This window comes from Lethenteron reissneri, unplaced genomic scaffold, assembly GCF_015708825.2.
Source record: "Lethenteron reissneri isolate LAM-NWPU_2019-01 unplaced genomic scaffold, ASM1570882v1 scaffold_122, whole genome shotgun sequence".
Taxonomy (NCBI): domain Eukaryota; kingdom Metazoa; phylum Chordata; class Hyperoartia; order Petromyzontiformes; family Petromyzontidae; genus Lethenteron; species Lethenteron reissneri.
In genome coordinates, this window is record NW_026890915.1 from 47,329 (window position 1) to 71,352 (window position 24,024).

The 24,024-nt window shown below is 45.6% G+C and overlaps 1 protein-coding gene across 3 annotated transcripts; it reads left to right on the forward strand.

Moving 5' to 3' along the window:
- Positions 1-63: 63 nt before the first annotated feature.
- On the forward strand, positions 64-21,847 carry LOC133361755 (zinc finger protein 180-like). Of its 3 annotated transcripts, none has more exons than XM_061580749.1 (2): positions 64-81; positions 8,166-10,132. In XM_061580749.1, the coding sequence occupies exon 2, from the start codon at positions 8,194-8,196 to the stop codon at positions 9,541-9,543; it is 1,350 nt and encodes a 449-aa protein (XP_061436733.1). In that variant the 5' UTR covers positions 64-81; positions 8,166-8,193; the 3' UTR covers positions 9,544-10,132. The 3 variants fall into 3 exon arrangements, with proteins under 3 accessions (XP_061436733.1, XP_061436734.1, XP_061436735.1); XM_061580750.1 differs by lacking the exon at positions 64-81 and adding an exon at positions 824-902; XM_061580751.1 differs by lacking the exon at positions 64-81 and adding an exon at positions 21,720-21,847 and having other exon boundaries at positions 8,117-9,570.
- The last annotated feature ends 2,177 nt before the right edge of the window (positions 21,848-24,024 follow it).

The window sequence follows — 24,024 nt, forward strand, 5'->3', positions numbered from 1 at the left end:
ATGTCACCTGCTGTTGCCGCATGACGTCACGAGTAACCAGGTAGCTGCTGCTCCGCGCACGCTCGCTCACTGAGATCCGAGGTGAGAAGTTTACATCGTGGTGGTTGTTGTGGTGGTTGTTGTTGTAAGCCCAGGTAGAGCCTCGCTCCTTCTCCCTCGTAGGGATATCAATTGAGTAGCAGCGAGTATGGAATCGATGTCCAGGTTGGAACATTACAACGCGGGGCCTAGCCATGCGGGGCCTTGCCTCCTGCCCTCGCCTGATTGCATTTGCTTTAATTCTCTGCTTAAGTTTAATTTGTCTTCACCTGGCTCACTACTTTGAAACTTTGTTTTTACTTTCAATATTTCTACGTTTTTTTATTTTACCAGGCATAGGCCACTTGAGCTACACCGCTCGTTTTCAGAAGCGACCTGCCCACAACACAGTGGGCTTATCAACGTGTGGAAATCGTCTTGGTTCTTTCGGTAAAGTCACGTAGAAGGGAAGTAATAAAATAATCAAAATAAAACATAATAAAATAATTCTCACGACGTTTCGGCCACAACGCAAGCAGCCGTCCTCAGGTGAAAACCAGGTGTCGACAGACCTGGTTTTCACCTGAGGGACGGGTGCTTGCGTTGTGGCCGAAACCTTCGTGAGAATTATTTTGTTTTATTTTGATTATTTTATTACTTCCCTTCTACGTGACTTTACCGAAAGAACCAAGAAGATGAACCCCTGCAGTCACGAAAGCTTACATCGAAATTTAACGTGTGGAAATGTTTATCGGTCAAATACTCTAAACGCGTGGTGATGTTGACTCTAAATGTGCAGGGAAAACCGCAGGATCCGTCGGAAAATCCACGCGACCACGGAGAGAGAGGGACACGCAAACGCCAAATATACAGCCATAATACAGGTTTGTTTGTGTGAGATCGTGTAAATAAATAAATGTGTCGTTCACCCCGCTACCACCCGATACATCCAATTAATAAGGGGTTTGTCACGTAAACAGAACGTGGCCAATGCGTCACTAGTACAGCACTAGTGTGTAGTGTATAATACTGTAGTGTATAGTAGTGTGTAGTGTATAGTAGTGTATAGTGTAGTGTACTAGTACATCTCATCGGTGTGTTGAAGAGCCAAGCCACAACATTTACAATCTGAGTACAGCGTTTTGACACTAATTCCAACCATCTTCATCAGACGACAGCCAAATGTTGTGGCTTGGCTCTGGGAATAGAAATCGGCTCGTTGGGTTAATAGCGCAGCACGCTAACCGTTGCACTACCGCTCCCCACTCACGCACAAACTTTATCGGAAGTATAGTATCCAGTAATAACTAAGTTTCCCGGCTTAGCTCAGGTCTCGGTAATCAAACATTAAAAGTAATGTCTTGCCATGCTGGCTTTATTAGAATAATTTAATTCTGCCAAAGAAAGCTGTAAATGTGTATATTGTCACGGTTTTGTGGTTGTGTTATACAATAGCGGGGCTTGTTTGTTTCATGAGGACAGCTTTTAAATACGTTGCCCTTGGAGAGCTTCAGGATAGACAATGTTGGATTTTTGCCATCGGGTGGTGTTGGCACAATTTGGTTCCCAAAAAAACGTTCATATGCACAAAGTTTGCTTTATTTATATAGATTTTTCCCATATTTTGTCTTGTGTATGGTTTCTCAATGTTCATTATAATTGTTTAGTTTTTTAATTTTCCTTTTACCTCATGCCATTATTTAGGTAAGGCTTAAGTATTGAATATCGCACTTTTGGCTTTGTGAGGCACTTTCCCAGATCGTAACCTCTATATTCCAGGGGCTGAGGAGTGCCGATTTTCAGCAGAAACTATATCTCTGCTTTATTGATGTAATTAAGGCATGTAGTACCATATAGAGGCTTGGGGCTTTGGGTTCTTTGTTTTTTACGTCTCTGCCTCTACTCACATTCTTTGATGATTTTTATGATTTTGGGAAAGCCCGTCTAAAGCTGCGTGACCAGGAGTCGGAGTCATTTCCTGTTCAACTTGGCTTGTGACAAAAATTCACTCTGGCCCCATTCATTACATTACAGAGCATCTTCAATAATTATGTCGTTTGAGAAGCTCTCAATGGCCATAGAAATAAATAGCATTGGTTACGGTTAAAATGATACGCGCATCGATGCCTGCTTATAGTTAAGGGATCGTTCCTTGGTCAACCATGTTATATCTGCTGATGATCTGGAAATGGCTACTTAATGAGATGGGGTTCGATAATCTTGTTCTGTGCCTGGATAATTCCATCATGAAAGGTGGCCTTGCGTATGTTTCACCAAAATAAATCACCTGCCTGGGAATTTCATGTCATACAACACTGTACCTGCTCAACTCTCCATGAGTAATCAGGCAGTTCTACAAGTGGTGGAGGAGTTCCCATGCCTGGTTAATGTGTTCACGACCAGCTCTGGTTTGGCAGCCAAAGTCTCACTTTAAATTAGTCGAGCAGCATTCTTTCATTAGACTGTGTAACACTGTGTGGAAGCTGCCTGGACTTTTGCGCCATACAAAGCTGTGAGTGTCCATCACCAAGGTCTAGTCTGTCTGAGACCATCCCTCTCCCTGCCATACTGGCATCGCACCCGCCTCTCACTCGTCGTACTGTGGATGGTGGGCGCACAGGACGGTGCCACGCAGCCATTCCAGGCTGGGTCCAAATGGGTTACGTGGGTCACCGAGCCACCAGGCCTCATTCCACGAGTGATATCAATATACAATATCTGTAACGAGGCCCCCCAATAGACTGCCCCTGGAACTCTATCGGGCACGTCCCACTGAGGGAAGTCCCCGGGGCCCAGGCAAGTACATGCTGGTGGGGATATGTCGCTTGGCTGATTTGGGAATGCCTGGGAATTCCCCAGGAAGATCCAGAGTCTGTCGCCAGGGAAAGGGAAGTCTGGACTGCCCTACTAAATGTTCTGCCGCTACAACCCTCACCAAGACGAGAGGATTTAGAAATAAACGAACAAACAAAGCTGTGAGTCTTCTTGGCCACAGATATTACTCCTTTCTCTGTGGATGCAAAATATTAACTTACTTAAAGGACTGTCTGTTCTGGCTTATAATTAAGACTTGCCAGCCTATGATCCCCTCTATTGAACCAAACAAGATTGTATTAGAACCTTACAGATCCCTAAAATACCAGTACAGAACATAATCAGCGAGTTTATTTGGGAGGCCAAGCTGCATTGGTTGGGTCATGAATCCCGCATTAACAGACAGCATGCTCAAGCATCTTCTGTTAGTCCAGGTGTTACGAGCTAAACAGGCATGGCATTGGCTTTAGAAGAGATTGGATGATGTGAAGTTGATCACACCTGCTGATGACTGGTACCAGGAGTGTCATGATCAGCCTCTGTGGAGGAGGCCCGAGATATATGCTGCGGGTCAGTTGAAGATATTTGCTCTGCAACAACAGTGAGATCGGAGGAGCAACGCTCACATGAATGGGTGGAACGCCGGGTGCCTAAAATGCAGCAAGACAGTGTGAAGCACAGCTGGTGCATCTGTCAAACATCTCAGTCATTCATCCCTTGACACCTGGATCATTCCAATGACCTGCTAACAAGTGATCCACACTTACATGGCATTCATGTGAAATGTATGTGTAGTGAGTTCAACTGAGTCGTAGATGTACACTTGGAGGCAACACATTTATTTAACACCAACACACGGGGTAACTGCCCCTTAACAGAATAACAACCTGTGGTGGTGACCACCAGGCTAACTGCACTAATTACAACGTAACGAGCTACTACGGACCGGGACCACAGCTCGGGTCCAGTTCCACATGTTGTAGACTTGGTGGAACGTAGACGAACGTTTCTTCAGGTTGAACAACAACGCCGGTTCCTCTGGGGGACCCGGCTTATATTTTTTGCGGTGTGGCTAGCTCCGCCCTTGGCCACGACCACCTTTCAGAATCCTCAAGCAGGATCTGGACCCCGACCACGTGACCACCCCTAGCCCCCACTTTGGGCCCCTTTGTGGACTTAGCTTGTCACGTGCCCTCTCGGGTCAACCAGAGTGCCATGGCCTTTCGTAACCTCATTCCTACGGCCGGCACTCCCACACCCTATCCTGTAGGGCCGGCACTACACGCCAAGCGTGGTGCCATTCGGTGATATCAATCAGCGCTCACCGAGCCCCTTTAGGGCTAGTACTACACTCACCATAATGGTATCCGCGATGTCGTTACACCGCACGCCGTGCCTCTCTAGAGCCGGCACTACACAGTGACATCCCGCAATGTCACTACATCTGTAAGAGTTTATTTATGTGGGGAGCGGTGGCGTAGTTATTACACTGTGTAACAATAAAACATTTTTCTTCCTGGGTAGTGTTATTTCCTAATTGCATATACCTCAAAAGTACAGGAAATGCTATTATTCCCCACAAACTTTGCTTTTGTGACTAGGACAGTGATATTTTGAAATTTACCTATTTTCAATGATAAATTTGTGTCTTTTCGTTCACATAAAGTCCTGGTCACCAAAGCAAAGTTTGTGGGGAATAATAGCGATTTTCTATACTTTTTAGGCATAAGCAATAAAAAAAAATAACACTTTGTACGCAGGAACAAAAATTGTGTTACATAGTATTATCATTGTACTAGCGGTTAGTACCCGGCATTGCCCGGGCGAAAAAGGCAGACACATGTAGTTACACACGCAAATCGACTCACACACACAGAGTTACACGCACAAATCGACTCACACATACATACATAGACTGAACAAAAACCGCCATTCATCACTAAGTGGCGGTGACGTCACGACAATGCTTGTGCCAGGCTATATGCACCTTGAGGCCACATGAAGTGTCGAACGCCCGCTGGCAGGAGGTCAGGGGGCAAACCCAGATGGCACAGATCGACTGACTGAGACGACTGGCTGATGCACCACCTGTGGCCCCTACTGTGGCAACTTTCTGTGCTTTAGCCACCCGGCGCTCCGCTCGTTGTTGTGAGCGTCACTCCTCCGCCCTCCGTTGTTGTTGGAGGGTGACTGATTCCAACTGCCCAGTAGCGTCCTTCAGGAGCCTGCTCCAGAGGCCGCTCTTGACACCGTTGGTACCAGTCATCCGCAAGTGGACTCAGCTCCAAGTCATCCTGTACCAGATCACTCCATGTCTTCTCCAGCCCGTGCCGCGCCCGTTTAGCCCCCTCGATCCGGTCGAACAAAAGCTGTTTAGGCATGCGGTGGCTGGCCATGCGGGCTACATGACTCGGGCAACGCAGCCTTGCCTGCTGGAGGTCACCGATGGGACTTTGTCCACATCTTTCAAGGATTTGTGAGCTCCTCACACAATGCAGCCTGGTTAAACCCAGGATGGATCGTAGGCAGGCCATCCTAAATGTTTATAATCGGCGAAGATGTTCCATTAGGGGGTCCAAGTTTCGCAAGCATCGAGAAGGGAAGGAATGACCGTGGCCGAGAAGACCTGAAGCTTCGTACGGAGTGATAGACCAGGTAGCTTCCACACAGTGTTACGCAGCCAATGAAAAGATAATGCAGCTCGACTGATTCGGAGTGAGACCTTTGCTGTTAAACCGGAGCCGGTCATTAGCACACTGGCAAGGTATGGGAAATTGTCCACTGTCTCCACAACTAGCCCATCACCAATTAGGAGTTGTGGGGGTGGAGTGTCCAATGGTACAAAATAGCCAGGCAGGTGCTTAGTTTTGGTGAGGCTGATGGTAAGGCCTCCACCTCTTGGTGGCAAGCTCCAGGTTCAGCAGCAGCACCTCGAACTCCTCCTCCGAGTGAGTTGCAATTAGCAGATCATCGGCATACAGAACGCGGTTGAACAATAGAGTGCCATCCCTTGACCGCACCCGGGCATCGATCAGCCTCCCATTGTTTCTGTAGCAGATGGGAATTCTTCCGGTACAGGCATTGAAGGCTTGACGAACTACGTGGTCCAAATATATGTAAAATAATGTGGGAGCCAGAGGACATCCCTGTTGCACCCCAAGGTGGAAAGGGAATGGCTCTGACTGACGGCCACGTATTTAGACGCGGGCGGCTCGCCATCATGAAGGTCCTTAAGGATGGTGATTAGTGGGTCAGGGACTCGGAAAGCACAAAGAGCAACCCAGAGGCCAGGCCTACTGATGGTATCATAGGCCTTGAGCAGGTCAATAAAGCACATGCATGGACTAAGATGCACACATGGACCTACAGACACGCAAAGAAATGGAGTTACACTGACTAACACGCACATGGACTGAGACACACACATATCGACTCACACAAACACATCGACTTACAGACACACACATATGGACTCACACACACATAGACATGCACTTAAGATACACACACATATATGGATGTACACACATACAGCGACTCACACACCGACTCACACAACAATACGTGGACTCACACACACATTGACGTAAACACACATGTACTTACACACACACATATGGACTAAGACGCACACACATGGACTTACACACACACACAGCGACTGATACGCACACAAATGGACTGACACGCATACTTGGACTGACACACACACATAACCACTTTGACATACACACACATGGGGCGTTGTCCGTTATAAAATGACAGACACACACATGGGGTTAAAGACGCATGGCTCTACACGCACACACATATGGACTCAAAGACACACACATCGACGGGCACAGCAATCAGTATGGCAGTACTACGTATGAGGAAATAGCGTGACGTGAGCGATGGAAACAATATAAATTTATTGAAGAAATAATCAAATCACAGACTGACAGTGAACCGTGGCAGCGTCATAAAAGACAGCATACAAGGGAAAAATGAGCAACCTAAAAATCCAAAAAGAGTTTTGTGTACACAAACATAATTATTGTAACATGTCAACTTGTTTCATAATGGTAAACAATGAACCTGAGTTGTTATCTGCACACAATATCTGGCAACGTATTGTTTAAATAATAATAAGCAATCAACGTGAGTTCTTATCTGCACACAAACATTATTATAGTAATGTTTGTCAACTAATGTGTTTAACAATAGTAAACAATGGACTTGAGTTGTTAGCGTAAGAAGCAATGGACTTTGTACTTACCATAGCCATGTTGAGGCATTGTGCCATGCGTAGCCCCCGTCCTGGCCTACATTGGCGAGGCAGCAGAGTTCGCACATTGCCAGGCTAGGGGCTGGGCCACTACCCCTCCCCCCAGCATCCCCCGGGCGTGCAAGAATAATGGTATGCAAGCACTGAAATATGATTTACGGAGTCTGCAGTATAAACTGGACGCATTGTGTTGGGGGGGGCAAGAGGACATGACACTGAATAAATATCCGCAGCGTTATGTGTGTATGTATTGCCTGTAAAACGTGTAAAAGGAAATGTCCCCCGTGAGCTGGAGCGAACGCGCAGCACTTGGTAGGGTCCGCCCCCCCACGCAATTGGCGTCAGTTGGTACGGTCGATGTCGTGCAATAAGTAAATAATGAATAATAGAAACGGCACAAATGTGTTAATTAAACTACTTTAATGTTTACGGATGGGAAAATGGAATAGCCTATTCCCACCAAGGGGCTTAGGGCGTGTCGCTCGGCAAATTTTTTTCTACGTGAAGGCCACCGTCCGAGAGCCAAATCCCCCGCAAGCACGACGTTTCGACTTCAAAACAAGCAATCATCATCAGGTGTTTTTTTTCCAAACCTGATGAAGATTACTTGTGTTGCAGCTGAAACATCGTGAGAATTTTATTGTTTTATATTTTTTATTATTTTATTGTTTCCCTTCTACGTGACTTTACCGAAAGAACCAAGAATATGAATCCCTGCAGTCACGAAAGCTTTAAATCAAAACAAATAGTATTATTTTCAACAGCCTTTGCTTTATCAGCTGAATTTAGCTTTCATAAATATTACTTTTGTAGCCAGACAGCCGTTTTGTGTGCTCGGAGTATTGGGTTAACATTCATTTTGAAGATATGAGGGCTTCTAGGCATGTTTGTGACCATTTGCCTTCTCATTGTGTGCCATAACAGCCCGTGTGATGAATTTGGGACACTTTTTCACTATATCATGAATATAAGAATAGGTATAGACGTTTATCTGTGTAAATATGTATTCCTCTGTGTATCGATACTGACGTGTAGATGGTGTTGATATTTTTTTTTCTGTCTGCAGCTGTCACTTCCTCTGCAGAATTAGTCTAATGGAGCAAAGGCACTCTGCGCGGCTCGGTGCTTACAGCATGGATCGTACTGGAAATTTGACACGGCACCAGAGAACTCGTACAGGAGAGAAACCCTTCAAGTGCAGTGTGTGTGAGAAGGTGTTTGCACTTTCATCTCATCTTGTAGCACACCAGAGAACACACACGGGAGAGAAACCCTTCAAATGCAGTGTGTGTGGGAAGGCATTTGCACGTTCATCTTGTCTTGTAATACACCAGAGAACACACACGGGAGAGAAACCCTTCAAGTGCAGTGTGTGTGGGAAGGCGTTTGCACAGTCATCTACTCTTGCAATGCACCAGAGAACACACACGGGAGAGAAAGCCTTCAAGTGCAGTGTGTGTGGGAAGGCATTTGCACATTCATTTTCTCTTGTAGCACACCATAGAACGCACACAGGAGAGAAACCCTTCAAATGCAGTGTGTGTGGGAAGGCGTTTGCACAGTCAACTACTCTTGTAGAACACCAGAGAACACACACAGGAGAGAAACCCTTCAAGTGCAGTGTGTGTGGGAAGGCGTTTGCACAGTCATCTACTCTTGCAAAACACCAGATAATACACACGGCAAAGAAACCCTTCAAGTGCAGTGTGTGTGGGAAGGGGTTTGCACGCTCATCTACTCTTGTAGACCACCAGAGAACACACACAGGAGAGAAACCCTTCAAGTGCAGTGTTTGTGGGAGGGCGTTTGCACTTTCATCTCCTCTTGTAGCACACCAAAGAACACACACGGGAGAGAAACCCTTCAAATGCAGTGTTTGTGGGAAGGCATTTGCACAGTCATCTACTCTTGGAATACACCAGAGAACACACACGGGAGAGAAACCCTTCAAGTGCAGTGTGTGTGGGAAGGCGTTTGCACGTTCAACTCGTCTTGTAGCACACCAGAGAACACACACGGGAGAGAACCCCTTCAGGTGCACTCCTTGCGGGAAGACATTTGCACTTTCATCAAATCTTCATGCACACCAGAGAACACACAAGCATCAGAAGATCCAGAAGGAGTGGAGTCTGAAATCGGCTTGTGAAAGTCAAAGTGCCGCAATGAGCCCATCCCTCATTAAACAAGAACCGGAAGAAAATCCCAGCTTAGACACTTTTAAAGGTATCAAGGTGAAATATGAAGAGGTGAAGGTGAAATGTGAAGAAGTGATGGTCAAGAGCGAAGAAGTGAAGGTAAAATGTGAAGATGAAGATTTCACTCCAAAATCAGACCTTCACATCGATAGAGGCAACGTGAAGCAGGAGGAGAATTCTGACTGTGAGGCAGAGCGAGGCAACTCCCAGCAGTTTGTGGAAGTTGAGGTGTGGGTGGACTTCCTCTGAAACAATACAAAGTCAAATGGAGACCCGGTAGATGTGTAGCTTGAGATTATGTCGCTCCAATAGACGCACCTTTGTCACAGGCCTTTAATGACAAGAATGTGAAGTTGAACGCTCAATTCCTCGGTTCAACCTGCAGGGCAAGAGCGGCCAGTCTTTGTGGACCTGTGGGTTGCGTAGATCTCTAACCAGGAGTGAGAACCAATAAGCTCCCAAGCATTCGATATGTAATCATAATTGCATTTACATGGTGCTTGCTTAATTGCCTCAGCAACTTGGAGTTTTGTATCGTATCTTGTCTCAAACACTCGAAGAGCATCCCCAAGTAGCAGCTGCCCCTGTGTGGCACAAGGAGGTGGCCCTGCACCGGCCTGCATGTGGACAAGAGTCTGTCAGTAGGGGGCGGTGGTTGATGTGGCATCTTAGTTGTGGAGTTTGTCGGTAATGTTTTAGAATTTGATCAATTTTGACCCAGACGTCAGAATGCAATGGCCTACTCGTTTTGAATTACACTATTATGTTGTACATTCACTTCGATTTAAAGCTTTCGTGACTGCAGGGATTCATCTTCTTGGTTCTTTCGGTAAAGTCACGTAGAAGGGAAATAATAAAAATACAGCATAATAAAATAATTCTCACGACGTTTCGGCTACAACGCAAGCAGCCGTCCTCGGGTGAAGAATGAAACACCACCAAGCTTGGAGCGTATATTTAAGCTGGGTTGGAGGGGGAAGAAGAGCGCCTTGACAAATTAATTTGCATATCAAGAGGAATTTAACATTCCTTCCCTTTGTTAATTCTACCCCCTGTCCCCTCCCTTTGATGCTGCTAATCCTGCATAATGCACGGGCATAATATGACTTTGAAACCCCCCGCCCACCTCCTACGCATTTCCCATAAATATGCTAAATTCCTCTTGATATGCAAATTATTTTGTCAAGGCGCTCTTCTTCCCCCGCCAACCCAGCTTAAATATTCGCTCCAAGCTTGGTGGTGTTTCATTCTTCACCTGAGGACGGCTGCTTGCGTTGCAGCCGAAACTTTGTGAGAACTATTTTATTATGTTTTATTTTTATTATTTTCCCTTCTACGTGACTTTACCGAAAGAACCAAGAAGATGTACATACACTTAAGCAGACGGTGTGTATTTTTAAAAATAACTTATTGTTAATACGATGTAACCTGATGCAGCATAATTAGGTGCAGTAATTAAATTTTGTTAAAATAACTCAATAATTTAGAATTAATACTTGTATGATTGTGTGTGTACATGTAACATTTTGTCTATAAGGGTTAAACATTGATTAAGTGATGTTAGGACAAAGTGTGTGTTTTGGAAGTAACCTGGACAGATCACTCTGGTGAGACCCGTTATTTTTGTGATACAGGTCAAAGGGTACTTTTGTGTTTTCAGGAAGCATCTCCCCTTGGAGCAACTCATTGTCTTTGAAATAGGGAGCGCATTCGGATCATTCATCAGTTACAAGGCATACCACTCAAAAGTTACACGAATAGGAGGTACATTCTCTACAACACGAATTATAATTTTGTATTACGTGTTGACGTAGATTTTGTCGAACTAGGACTAGAAATTATCCTTGCTGATTAACGTCTGAATGTTCACAACCATGGGTTGAAGCAAGCCCCTCAGAACCATTTACGGCCTTGGGCCAGGAAAGTCATGAAAAAAAACTGCGCACGAACGACGTATCCACGCAAGCTCCTGATGGTCCGTTTTAAAGTTTGAAAATGAAACAATGTTGAATTGTATTATGTTTTGAATTAGATAATTGTATTTCTTCATTAAAAGCTTATATAATTTTACATCTGGTAGACTTAATTGAAAACGACATTTCGTGTAAATTTCCTTTCGTCGTTAAGTAGATGGCCTTGCCGGGGATTTGGTTCCATGCGGAGTTTCACCTTTTCGGGATTGCGGGATCGAAATAAGGCGGCACAGAGCTGGCTGTGCGAGAAGACCGCCGTCCGTAGATCGATTCCAACATGATCGAACGTCTGTCCCTGCGCCTCCGTCGTTCATACAGGGGGTGCGTATGTTTGCAGCGCCCCCTGCATGAAAACGACGGAAAGTGCAGCGTTCGTCATAGGTAGATGAAGTTGTGTGCTTATATAAGAGTATAGCCAGTGGGTTTCAAAGTACCTTTGTCTTACAGAAATCAATTTCGCGTGAGCCCACCGCATTAAAACAATGCTCAGCTGAGCGGGGCAAGTCACAGTGGGGGGGGGGGGGGCACCTTATATATGTCACGTGCCGTAGCTCACGTGACTTCTGCCGCGAAAATGTCTAGATGTTTTCGCCTGAGGACGACCGCTTGTGATCGAAACGTCGCGATTTATTTTCTTTTTTCTACCTACGTGACTTTACGGAAAGAACCAATGAGTATGAAAGACGTCTCGTCTGCTGATCTTGTTCATATCTGTGTACATCGATATCCCACATTGCTTACATGTGTAGTGACATAAGAAGGGAGGGGCTGCTGGGGGCTCTGGGACCTGGGTGGGCCTGGCGCTTAAGCCTCTTGGCACCAGGCGTTGGGTTCTCAGGCGGGTCCAGACGCTTAAGCCTCTTGGCGCCGCCAACGGGGGGGGGGGGGGCTGTGTGTGCTCTGTGGGATGTCTGGTGGCGCACACGGCCCCACCCCTCGTTGGACCAGGCATAAAAGGAGAGCTCCCTGGACGATCAGGGCCCAGTTGTAACTCAAGACCCAAGACCCACGACCAGCCATCTGAAGACCCTAGGATGCTGTGAGAGACAGTGGTGGGAGTCTGGAACTCCCGACTCGACGACCTTCTGAGGCGAGTTCCAGAGCGTAGCCAGAGTAGAGTATCTAGGCTGTGTACCTAGGCTGTGTACCTAGGCTGTAACAGAGTATCAAGACTGTTGGAGTGTTGTATTATAATAAAGAAGTTACCTCTACAAGTGTCTCCGGAACCCGTTACACATGTACACGCCACACTGAAATAAATATAAACTAGAACGACTAACGGGGATGGGCAAAGATCGAGGAAACTCTTTCCATGGAGTGAGTTAAGTGTGTTCGATTCAACATCTCTGCCCGCCTCTGTGTGTCTCTCTCTGTCTCTGTCGTCTCTATCTTTCTCCGTCTCTGTGTTCCTCTTGTCTGTGTCTGTCCGCCTATCTTGTATGGCTGTGTGTGTCTTGTCTATCAGCGTCTGTCCAACCATAGTCAATGACTGTAGCGGCACGCACCCGTTTAACTCCCATGGCTACACGCCACTCAAACTTGCTCCGAACACACAAAGACAAAGATCCCCCGTATAGCCTGGACAGAATGTTGGGGCAAGTGCCCAAGCCTTGTCCCTAGTTTTCATGAGCTTAGTAATCAAAGGATCAAACCATGGTGGGCGCTTGCCTTTAGTTTTAAATCTAACCAACGGAGCATGTTTGTCAAGAATTTGGAGAAACGTGTACCTGAAGGTCTCCCAAGCCGTAGTCAGGTTAGGGATTTCAGAGACCTTGTCAATATCCAAGTGAAGCACATCATTAGTAAATGCCTGAATGCTCAAGTATCTCATGGAGTGCTTCTCAACCAATTGTGAGGGGCATTTGTCAATAGGACGTCAAGCAGACATGACTCCCTGATTTTTTAGGTTGGGTCTTGTGGGGACATTTATTCATTGAAACAGGTTAATCTATCTGCAAAATTTGTGGCCACGGCCGGCAATTTTAGCCAATTCCAATTTAGATCACCTAAAACGATTTCACCTTTAGGGAGGCCCCCAAGAAGCTCTCTCAGTGCAGACGCAGCTTCAACATCCTTCCCACTAGGCGGTCTATAGCAGCACACTACCAATATCTGTTGATTATTTGGGAGAGTTATTCTGAGAACAAGACCTTCAATACAATTTTTTTAAACAAGGAGTGAGCTGGTGAACATGCAATAGTATAGATGGCAATTCCACCTCCTTTAGATCCTCGGTCAAGCTCAAAAAGGTTATTGTTGTCAATCGTAATCTGCAAGTCATTTACAGCAGGAGTGAGAAATGTTTCTGTTAGGCAAACAATGTCCGGGTCCAGGCTTGCCACTTCTAATTTTAGTTGACTTAATTTAATCACAAGCCCTCTGATGTTGACGTGTAGAACACCAACACCTTTTCTGCCAGAAAAATCTATAGAATTATACGATTTCTTTACATTTGGGCCAGGATGAAGCGCAATACCACCCAGAAATAAGAAAAGTAGAATTAATAGTTTGCACAGGTATTTTCTGTGAAAGGATGAAGAGCGGCGAACCTTGGATGAATATCAGCAGCTCGCAGGTGGTGATATTCTTAAGAGCAGAATGAAGTTTGGAAGGAGTGCTGGTGAAGTAATGGGACAAAGATAAGGTTGAAAATGATTCAATGATGGAGTGTAGACTTGTCTATACGCTGTTTAATTAGCAGGTGTAGTGGCAAATTGAGCAACAACTATGGATGCGAAGTAACGAGGGTAGCCGTTTGTAGAGTTGAGTGTGGCACTAGATATGGCCGGGAGGGACAGCAGTAGAATATACAGCAGGAGAATTGCCATCTTTAAAACATCAGGGATACACATAGTTTAACACATGAGCGAAAAATATATATACTTGTAGGCCGAGCGCGAGAAACGTCTTGCCACACTCGCCACACATGCACGGCTTCTCACCCGTGTGCACTATTGGTCACAGCATTGGAGGTGACGCAGAAGAGGTTTGCGCGCTCATTTATGGCCTTGAGCTTCTCGCTGCACTCGGGCGGCAGCTGAAGGTTTTCCAGGTCGTTGAGCGAGCGCTGGAGGGCGGCTCCGTGCTTGCCGATCAGGTCGTTGCATGTGCTCATATCCTCGAGCTTGGAGGACAGCGAGCGGAGCGTGGTCTGCAGTTCCCTCTTTGCCGCCCTGTGTGCCTGATTTGTAGAGCCTCTGCCATGGCGTCGTAGTCCTGCCTTGGCTCTCTCGGTCTGCTCAAGCACTCCGCCACAGACTCTCCGTGCACTTCACACGAGCATGAGCGACGCGTCACTCCTCACCACCACGACCACGGCGGTCCGCATGGCACTGGGTGCTGCTCCCTGTGACTTCGGGTGACAAAGGCGGCCGGGCCTGGTTCTACCCACACACCTCCTCCTGTGCCATGCCGGCCCCCATTTATACTGCTCGGGAACAGCACGTTAAGGCTAAATGTGGGTCTTCGTCTGAGTGTGGTTGTGTGCAAGTCAACCCGTGGCACCTGGGTCGTGCACATAGCCTGGCACAAGCGTCGTGGTGACGTCACCGCCACTTAGCGGCAAATTGCGGTTGTCACCATTTGTGTGTGTGGGTGTTTGTGAGTGTTGAGTTGAATATCTGCGCTTTTTGTTACGTCCTGGGAGTCCTGCCTACGACCCGTCCTGGGTGTCACCAGGCCGCCTCGTGTAAGCAGCTCACAACTCTACGTTGAACTTCTTTCGCACCGTACACAGCTGACCGCGATAATCGGAGGTGCGGGGGAAGGACAACAAACTAAGCACGCAAACAAACTGTTCTAGAGAAAATAGTTTTCAATCTGCCCCAGTGGCTTTCTCATATTCATTCATAAACCGTAAAGGATAATAAATACACAATACGAAAAGCTTGTAGCCTAGGGCTTTAGACAATGCGCTGGTGAACTAGCTGTTTTAGACTAATTTCAGGGTGCTGATTCCAAATCTGATCTCAGATTTGCTCTATCACATCTCATTTTTATGCTATCGGCATACCCCATTTTCATAGATTTTACCCGGAATTAGCTCTGTCACTTATGATTTCAAGTTGTTGCGAGTTAGTGTAAAAATATGGTGCTGTATTTTTAGGATAGTGTGTTTATAATACCATTTTATGTAGATATCCTCATTTATTTAATATTTTTCTTCTGCAGGGCGTGATCTAACAATGGCTACAACATCCGAAAGAAGGAAATGCAGTAATGGCCCATATATCTTCTGCTACATCTGTGGCAGCTTCACTTTTCAGGATCAAAGGCACAACATCAATACCTTTGTCAAGAAGGTTTATCTTGCCTACTTTAAAGTACGACTTGGAGACCAAGATAAAAATTAGGCTCCTCACAAAGTGTGTAAAACCTGTGTTGAAACTTTGCGATCATGGTCTAAAGGAGAGAATGCTAAGCTGAAGTTTGGTGTGTCAATGGTTTGGAGAGAACCTACAAACCATTTGGATAACTGCTACTTCTGCCTTGTGAATGTAAAAGGTTTCATTAAGAAAAACAAACAACACTTACAATACCCAGATATCCCATCTGCCAGACGACCAGTTGAGCACTGAGGAAATACCTGTGCCTGTATTTACTGAGCTACCAGAGATTGATGTTGAATCCCTCAGTTTACCTGCTTCTACAGATGATGATGATGATGCTCAGATCGAATATACGCCATCTGATGCAGATTGTGATCAAATGTATCTGTTTAGTCAGCCTGAATTGAATGATCTTGTAAGATTTGTATTTGCCAAAGCAGTCTGCTGAATTGTTGGCTTCCAGGCTGCAAGAGAAAGGACTACTCAGACCTGGCACTACTGTCCCCTTTTATCGTAACAGAGAAGCAGTACTTCCATTCAGATGGTCAACTTGTTTATTGTAATGATGTTGAAGAGCTTCTTCTCAATATGGGACTGCCCGCATATGATTCAAGTGAATTGAGACTTTTATTGACAGTAGTAAAAGGAGTTTTAAATGTGTGTTACTTCACAACAGAAATATATATGGTTCAATCCCAATAGGACACTCTGTAAAAATGAATGAAGAGTATGCCAACATCAAGATTGTTCTGGATAGATTGGAATACCATGTTCATGGATGGCTAATTTGTGTTGATTTGAAAATGGTTAATTTTCTGCTGGGTCAGCAAGGAGGTCACACTAAATACCCTTGTTTCCTGTGCTACTGAGACAGTAGGGCTACATTAGAACACTGGGTTAAAAAGAACTGGCCACCAAGAATGAGTTTGACGCCTGGTGACAAGAACATCAAGAATGAGGCTCTGGTTGATAGGAAAAAAAATGTATTTCCCCCACTGCACATAAAACTTGGGTTAATGAAGCAATTCGTCAAAGCTCTTGATCACACTGGAGACTGCTTCATCTATATATGTTCAACCTTTTCAAGTCTCAGTGCCGAGAAGAAAAGGCAGGAATATTTGATGGCCCTCAAATAAGAACACTCATCAGGGATCCACACTTTGTTATAACAATGACTGCGGCAGAGGCTAGAGCTTGGAATGTATTAGCTGATGTGGTGCGGAATTTCCTTGAGAACAGGAAAGCGGACAACTATCGCGAGATTGTGGAGGAGCTGCTCTTGAGTTTACAAGCACTTGGATGTAGAATGAGCATCAAGGTTCACTACTTACATAGTCACTTGGCCCAGTTTCCAGAGAATATGGGTCACGTGAGCGAAGAGCAAGGTGAATGCTTTCATCAAGACATTAAAGTTTTGGAAGAACGTTACCAAGGCCGATGGGACTCAAACATGATGGCATATTACTGCTGGTCCTTGATGAGAGACATTCCACAAGCTGTACATCGGAGATCATCAAAGAAGAGGTTGTTTATGCAGATGTAACATCACTATTGTGAATGACCTTTTTGTACATATTTTTCTTATCTTCACAATTCAATTCTTACATGGTAATATGCATTCACCCACATTGATATGCAGTCACTCTCGCAACTTTGTGCTACGGCTCATTAAATGTTTGTTTCATTATTATTGTATGTTATCTTATTCTTGTATGGATGTCTGTTTAGCTATTCGTATATGAGCATACATTTGCTGTTTTTATTGAAAATGCAATATTTGATATCTTAAAAACCTGAAAACTGATGCCAGATTTGGAATCAGCACCCCAAAATAACCTTAAAACCGTTAGAATACCTTATGCCAGAAAAAGTGTGACCGGTGTCATTTTTAACTCAATAAACAAATAAAATAAACCCAACATTTGAATAAATATCCTTGTATTTGTATTACAATAAATATAGACACGTACATTTATATTTTAAAGTGCATAAATGTACACAAATTAACAAAAAAACAATACAAAAGCTGAGTGCTTTAGTCAAAGCACATTCAAACTCATTAACACTAAATTAACGTAGTTAATAAACCTTACAATTAGAATAAATACACATTCATTTGTATTGTAATGAATACCGTAATGAATACAGACACGTACATTTATATTGACACGAGCGGTGAGTACCCAGCGTTGCCCGGGCCAAAAAGGCAGACACACACACATGTAGTTACACACACAAATCGACTGACACATACACATAGAGTTACACGCACATATCGACTCACACATACATACATAGACTGAACAACAACAACCGCCATTCGCCAGTAAGTGGCGGTGACATCACCACAACGCTTGCAATGCTTGTGCCAGGCTATGTGCACCTTGAGGCCACGTAAAGTGTCGAACGCCCGCTGGCAGGAGGTCACGGGGCAGACCCAGATGGCACAGGTCGACTGACTGATACGACTGGCTGATGCACCACCTGTGCCCCCTACTGTGGCAACTTGCTGTGCTTTAGCCACCCGGCGCTCCGCTCGTTGTTGTGAGCGTCGCTCCTCTGCCCTCCGTTGTTGTTGGAAGGCGACTGCCTCCAACTGCCCAGTAGCGTCCTTCAGGAGGCTCCTCCACAGAGGCCGATCTTGACACGGCTGGTACCAGTCATCGGCAAGTCGACTCAGCTCCACGTCCTCCTGTACCACATCACTCCATGTCTTCTCTAGCCCGTGCCGGCCCGTTTAGCCCCCTCGATCCGGCCGAACAAAAGATGTTTAGGCATGTGGTGTCTGGCCATGCGGGCTACATGACTCAGGCAACGCAGCCTTACCTGGCGGAGGAGCTCACTGATGGGACTTTGTCCACATCTTTCAAGGATTTGTGAGTTCCTCACACAATGCAGCCTAGCTAAATCCAGGATGGATCGTAGGCAGGCCATCCTAAATGTTTGTAACCGGCGAAGATGTTCCATTAGGGGGGCGCAAGCATAGAGAAGGGAGGGAATGACCGTGGCCGAGAAAACCTGAAGCTTCGTGCGGAGTGATAGACCAGGTAGCTTCCACACAGTGTCACGCAACCAATGACAAGATAATGTGGCTCGACTGATTCGGAGTGAGACCTCTGCTGTTAAACCAGAGCTGGTCATTAGCACACTGGCAAGGTATGGGAAACTCTCCACTGTCTCCACAACTGGCCCATCACCAAATGGAAGTTGTGGGGGTGGAGCGTCCGATGGTAGAAAATACCCAGGCAGGTGCTTAGTTTTAGTGGGGCTGATGGTAAGGCCCCACCTCTTGGTGGCAAGCTCCAGGTTCAGCAGCAGCACCTCGAACTCCTCCTCCGAGTGAGTTGCAATTAGCAGATCATCGGCATACATAACGTGGTTGAACAATAGAGTGCCATCCCTTGACCGCACCCGGGCATCGATCAGCCTCCCATTGTATCTGTACCAGATGAAAATTCTAGCGGTACAGCCATTGAAGGCTTCATGAACGACGTGGTCCAAATATATGTAAATAACGTGGGAGCCAGAGGATATCGCTGTTGCACCCCAAGGTGTACAGGGAATGTCTCTGACTCACGGCCACGTAGTTTGATGCGTGGCCGCTCACCATCATGAAGGTCCTTAAGGATGGTGAGCAGTGGGTGAGGGACTCGGAAAGTACGAAGAACATCCCATAGGCCAGGCCTACTGATGGTATCATAGGCCTTGAGCAGGTCAATAAAGCACACACATGGACTAAGACGCACACATGGACCTACAGACACGCAAAGAAATGGACTTACACTGCTTACAGCAACTAACACACACGCACATGGACTCAGACACACACACACATATGGACTCACACACACATAGACATCCACTTGAGATACACACACATGGAGTTACACACACATGGACGTACACACATACAGCGACTCACACACATACATAGTGACACACACATTGCCGTACACACACATACAGACTGTCACACATAGACATCCACTTGAGATATACACACATGGAGTTACACACACATATCTACGTACACACATACAGCGACTCACACACAGACATACGTTGACTCACACATTGACGTAAACACACATGTACTCACACACATATGGACTAAGACACACACACATGGACTTAGACACACATAGATAGACTGACACACACAGCCCTACACACATACACATGTGACACACAGACATCTACTTGAGATACACAGACATGGATGAACACACACATATGGACTCACACAAATGCATTGACTTACACACACACATCGAGTGACACACACATGTATAGACTTACACACATATGTGGACTAACACACACATATGGACTGACACACACATACACATGGACGTACATGGCCACATCACAGACTGGCAGACCGTCGCAGCGTCATAAAAGTTCAGCAAAAAAAGAGAAAATTTAGCAACCTAAAAATAAAGAGTTTTGTGCACACAAACATTATTATTGTAATATCTCCCAACGTATTTGTTTGATAATACTAAGCAATCAACGTGAGTTCTTATCTGCACACAAACATTATTATAGTAATGTTTGTCAACTAGACGGTCAACGCATCCCCTGAAGATGCCCTGGACCGAGCCAAATGGAGAAGACAATGCCGAAAAGCGGACCCTGTGCCACAGCGGGAACAACGCTAGGAAGAAGAAGTTTGTCAACTAATGTGTTTAACAATAGTAAACAATCGACTTGAGTTATTAGTGTAAAAAGCAAGGAAATTTGTACTTACCATAGGCGTGTTGAGGCCTTGTGCCATGCGCAGCCCCCGTCCTGGCCTACATTGGCGAGGCAGCGGAGTTGGCACGTTGCCAGGCTAGGGGCTGGGCCGCTACCCCCTCTCCCCAGCATCCCCTGCCCGTGCAAGAATAATGCTATTTAAGCAGTAAAATAGTATTATCTACGGAGTCTGTAGTATAAACTGGACGCCTCGTGTTGGGGGGGGGGGCGAAGAGGACATGACACTGTGAAGAAATATCCGCAGCGTGATGTGTGTATGTGTTGGCTGTAAAACGCGTGAAAGAAAATGTCCCCCGTGAGCTGGAGCGAACGCGCATCACTTGGCAGGGTCCGCCCCCTCCACGCAATTGGCGTCACTTGGTATGGTCGATGTCGTGCAATAAGTAAATAATGAATAATGAAACGGCACAAATGTGTTAATTAAACTACTTTAAAGTTTACAAATGTGAAAACGGAATAGCCTATTCCCACCACGGGGCTTAGGGCGTGCCGCCTGGCAAATTATTTCGGTCTTAAACCCCACCGTCCGAGAGCGAAATCCCCCACAAGCGCGAGCGCATGGAGACTTTTATATATAGGAAGATTATGAAATCAATAATTAGAGATAGATTATCTCTGACAACAAACGTAATTGATAAGTTAAAACGTAACTTATTGTGGGTCTGGGCTATGTTGATTGATCCTCAATTAATTAATTGGTGAAGTGAGAAAAGCATTAATACTGAGCAGATGAAGGTGGCCAGGCATGGTTCTGGACACACCACCATCTTTTTACCATGCCAGTGTGTGACAGTGTAAAGTTTGTATTTGCAGTAAAGTGTAGTAACTTTTTTGAACGCGGAGGTTAAATCAAAATAATAGTTTATTTTAGTTTTCCTCTGGAACTTTTCATAGGAATGGAAAAGGGACGTTAACACAGCACATATGCAGCTGAAGTTAGATCTGGTCATCCCAGCATTCAAGGAAATCTGAGCCTGGCTTCACACCTTTAAGTTGTGATTGAACATTAATTTATGCATTTATGCATAATACAAATAGTATTATTTTCAACACACTTTGCTTTGTTAGCTGAATTTAGCTTTTAGAAATATTCATTTTCTAAGCAGACAACCGAAATTGTGTGCTTGGAGTTTTGGGTTAACATTCATTTTGAAGATACTAGGGCTTCCAGGCATATTTATGACCATTTGCCCTCTCATTGTTTGTCATAACAGCCCCTGTGATGAATTTTGGAATATTTTCACTATTTCATGAACATATGAATAAGTATAGACGTGTAAGTCATGTGTAACTGTGTATATATGTATTCCTCTGTGCCTCGATACTTACGTAGATGGTGTGGATATTCTCTTTTTTCTGTCTGCAGCTGACGCTTCCTCTGCAGAATTGTCTGATGGAGCAAAGGCGCTCATCGCAGCTCGGTACAAAAAGGCACCAATGCGACCAGTGTGCATACAGCACGGATCGTCCTGGCCATTTGACACAGCACCAGAGAACTCACACAGAAGATAAACTCTTCAGGTGCACTCTGTGTGACAAGGCATTTGCACGGTCATTAGGTCTTCATAGACACCAGAGAACACACACAGGAGAAAAACCCTTCAAGTGCAGTCTGTGCGGGAAGGCGTTTTCACAGTCATCTGGTCTTGTATCACACCAGAGAACACACACGGGAGAGAAACCCTTCAGTTGCACTCTGTGTGGGAAGGCGTTTGCACATTCATCAAATCTTAAAAGACACCAGAGGACACACAATCATCAGAAGATCCCAAAGAAATGGAGTCTGAAATCGGCTTGTGAAAGTCAAAGTGCTGCAATGAGCCCATCCCTCATGAAACCAGAAGTGAATCCCAGCTTGGACACTTTTAAAGGTATCAAGGTGAAATGTGAAGAGGCGAAGGTGAAATGTGAAGAAGTGATGAAGAGCGAAGAAGTGAAGGTGAAATGTGAAGTGATGGTGAAGAGCGAAAAAGTGACGGTAAACTGTGAAGATGAAGATTCAACTCCAAAATCGTACCTTCACATCGATGGAGACAACGTGAAGCAGGAGGAGAATTCTGACTGCGAGGCAGAGCTAGGCAACTCCCAGCAGTTTGTGGAAGTGGAGGTGTGGGTGGACTTCTTAGACAATACAAAGTCAAATGGAGACCCGGTAGATGTTTTAAGATTGAGACAATGAAGCTCCAATAGATGCACCTTTGTCACAGGCCTTTAATGAAAAGAACGTGAAATTGAACACTGAATTCCTGGGTTCAAACTGCAGAGTAAGAGCGGCGAGTATTTGTTGACCTGTGGGTTGGGTAGATGAAGAATCAGGAGCAAGAGCCAATAAGCTTCTAAGTATTCCACTGTTATATTTATATTTGCATTGATATGGTGTTTAATTGCCTCAGCAACTCAGTTTCATATCTCATCACAAACACTCGAAGAGCACCTTCAAGTGGCAGCTGCCTCTGTCATAAGGTGACTCTGCTGTCACCTGCATGTGGGCATGAGTCTGTCAGTAGGGGGTGATGATTGATGTGTAATCTTCATTATGTAATTTCTGGATAATGTTTGAAATTGCCCAAATATTGACCATGACACCAACATGCAATGACCTATGCGTTTTGAATGACACAATCGTATGTTTTACATCCACTGTTAAGCAGACGGTGCATATTTTGTTAAATGTTCCTTGAGTAGCCAGACGTACCTGTCGGATTTGAACCTTGAACCTCTGCAATAAATAGAGAATGTGCTTCTACTTGGCTTCCCTCAATCTGAGTGTAGGCATGACAGCCTGAATGTGTCTAACTGGCGCAGATGTTCCATTTAGAGGGGTCCACGTTTCACATGCCTACATTAGGGAGGGCATGACTGGCCGAGAAGAACCGAAGCTTCATGTGGAGCGACAGACCAGGCAGCTTCCACACAGCATAGCGCAGCCGATGTAAAGATAATGCCGCCCGACTGATTCGGACCACCCACACTACACGCAGTATACCCACAAGATCTACACACACCATGTACACAGCGTACACACAGTTTGCCCACAGTATACAAACAGTCTGTACACGCACAGTGTATACACAGTAACAACCGCCATTCGCCACTAAGTGGCGGTGACGTCACCACGGCGCTTGTGCCAGGCTATGTGCACGGGGCAGATCCAGGTGTCATGGGTCGACTGACTTAAATGACTGGCCAATGCACCACCTGTGTTTCCGACTGCGCCAACAAACAGTGTCCACACACAATGTTCACGTTGTTGTTGAGCTCACGCACCCAATGGGTTTCTGTTCAAGAGAGGGAGCCACAGAAATGGAATCTAAATAAACTTGAACTCTAACCCTGATCTCGCTCTCTGACGTCACCCCTCATTAACTCGGTATGATATGCGAGGGGGAGGTGTCCTCCATTAGTGACGTCATGTCACCGAGGTATTTACCCCCCACCGGGATTTTGAGCGTGACGTCACGTCTGCCGATTTCCGTTCCAGTAAAGTGCTTATTTGGGACGGGGTCAGCAGCCAAGAACCATCACCTGACATGGGCCCCTCTCATTAACATACTTTATTCAGTTACCCTGCTGCTCGTTGGGGAAGAGGATTGTGTGAACCCCGCAAGTGACGTCATGTCACTTCCTGCTGCCACATGACGTCATGAGCTACCAGGTAGCTGCTGCTCCGC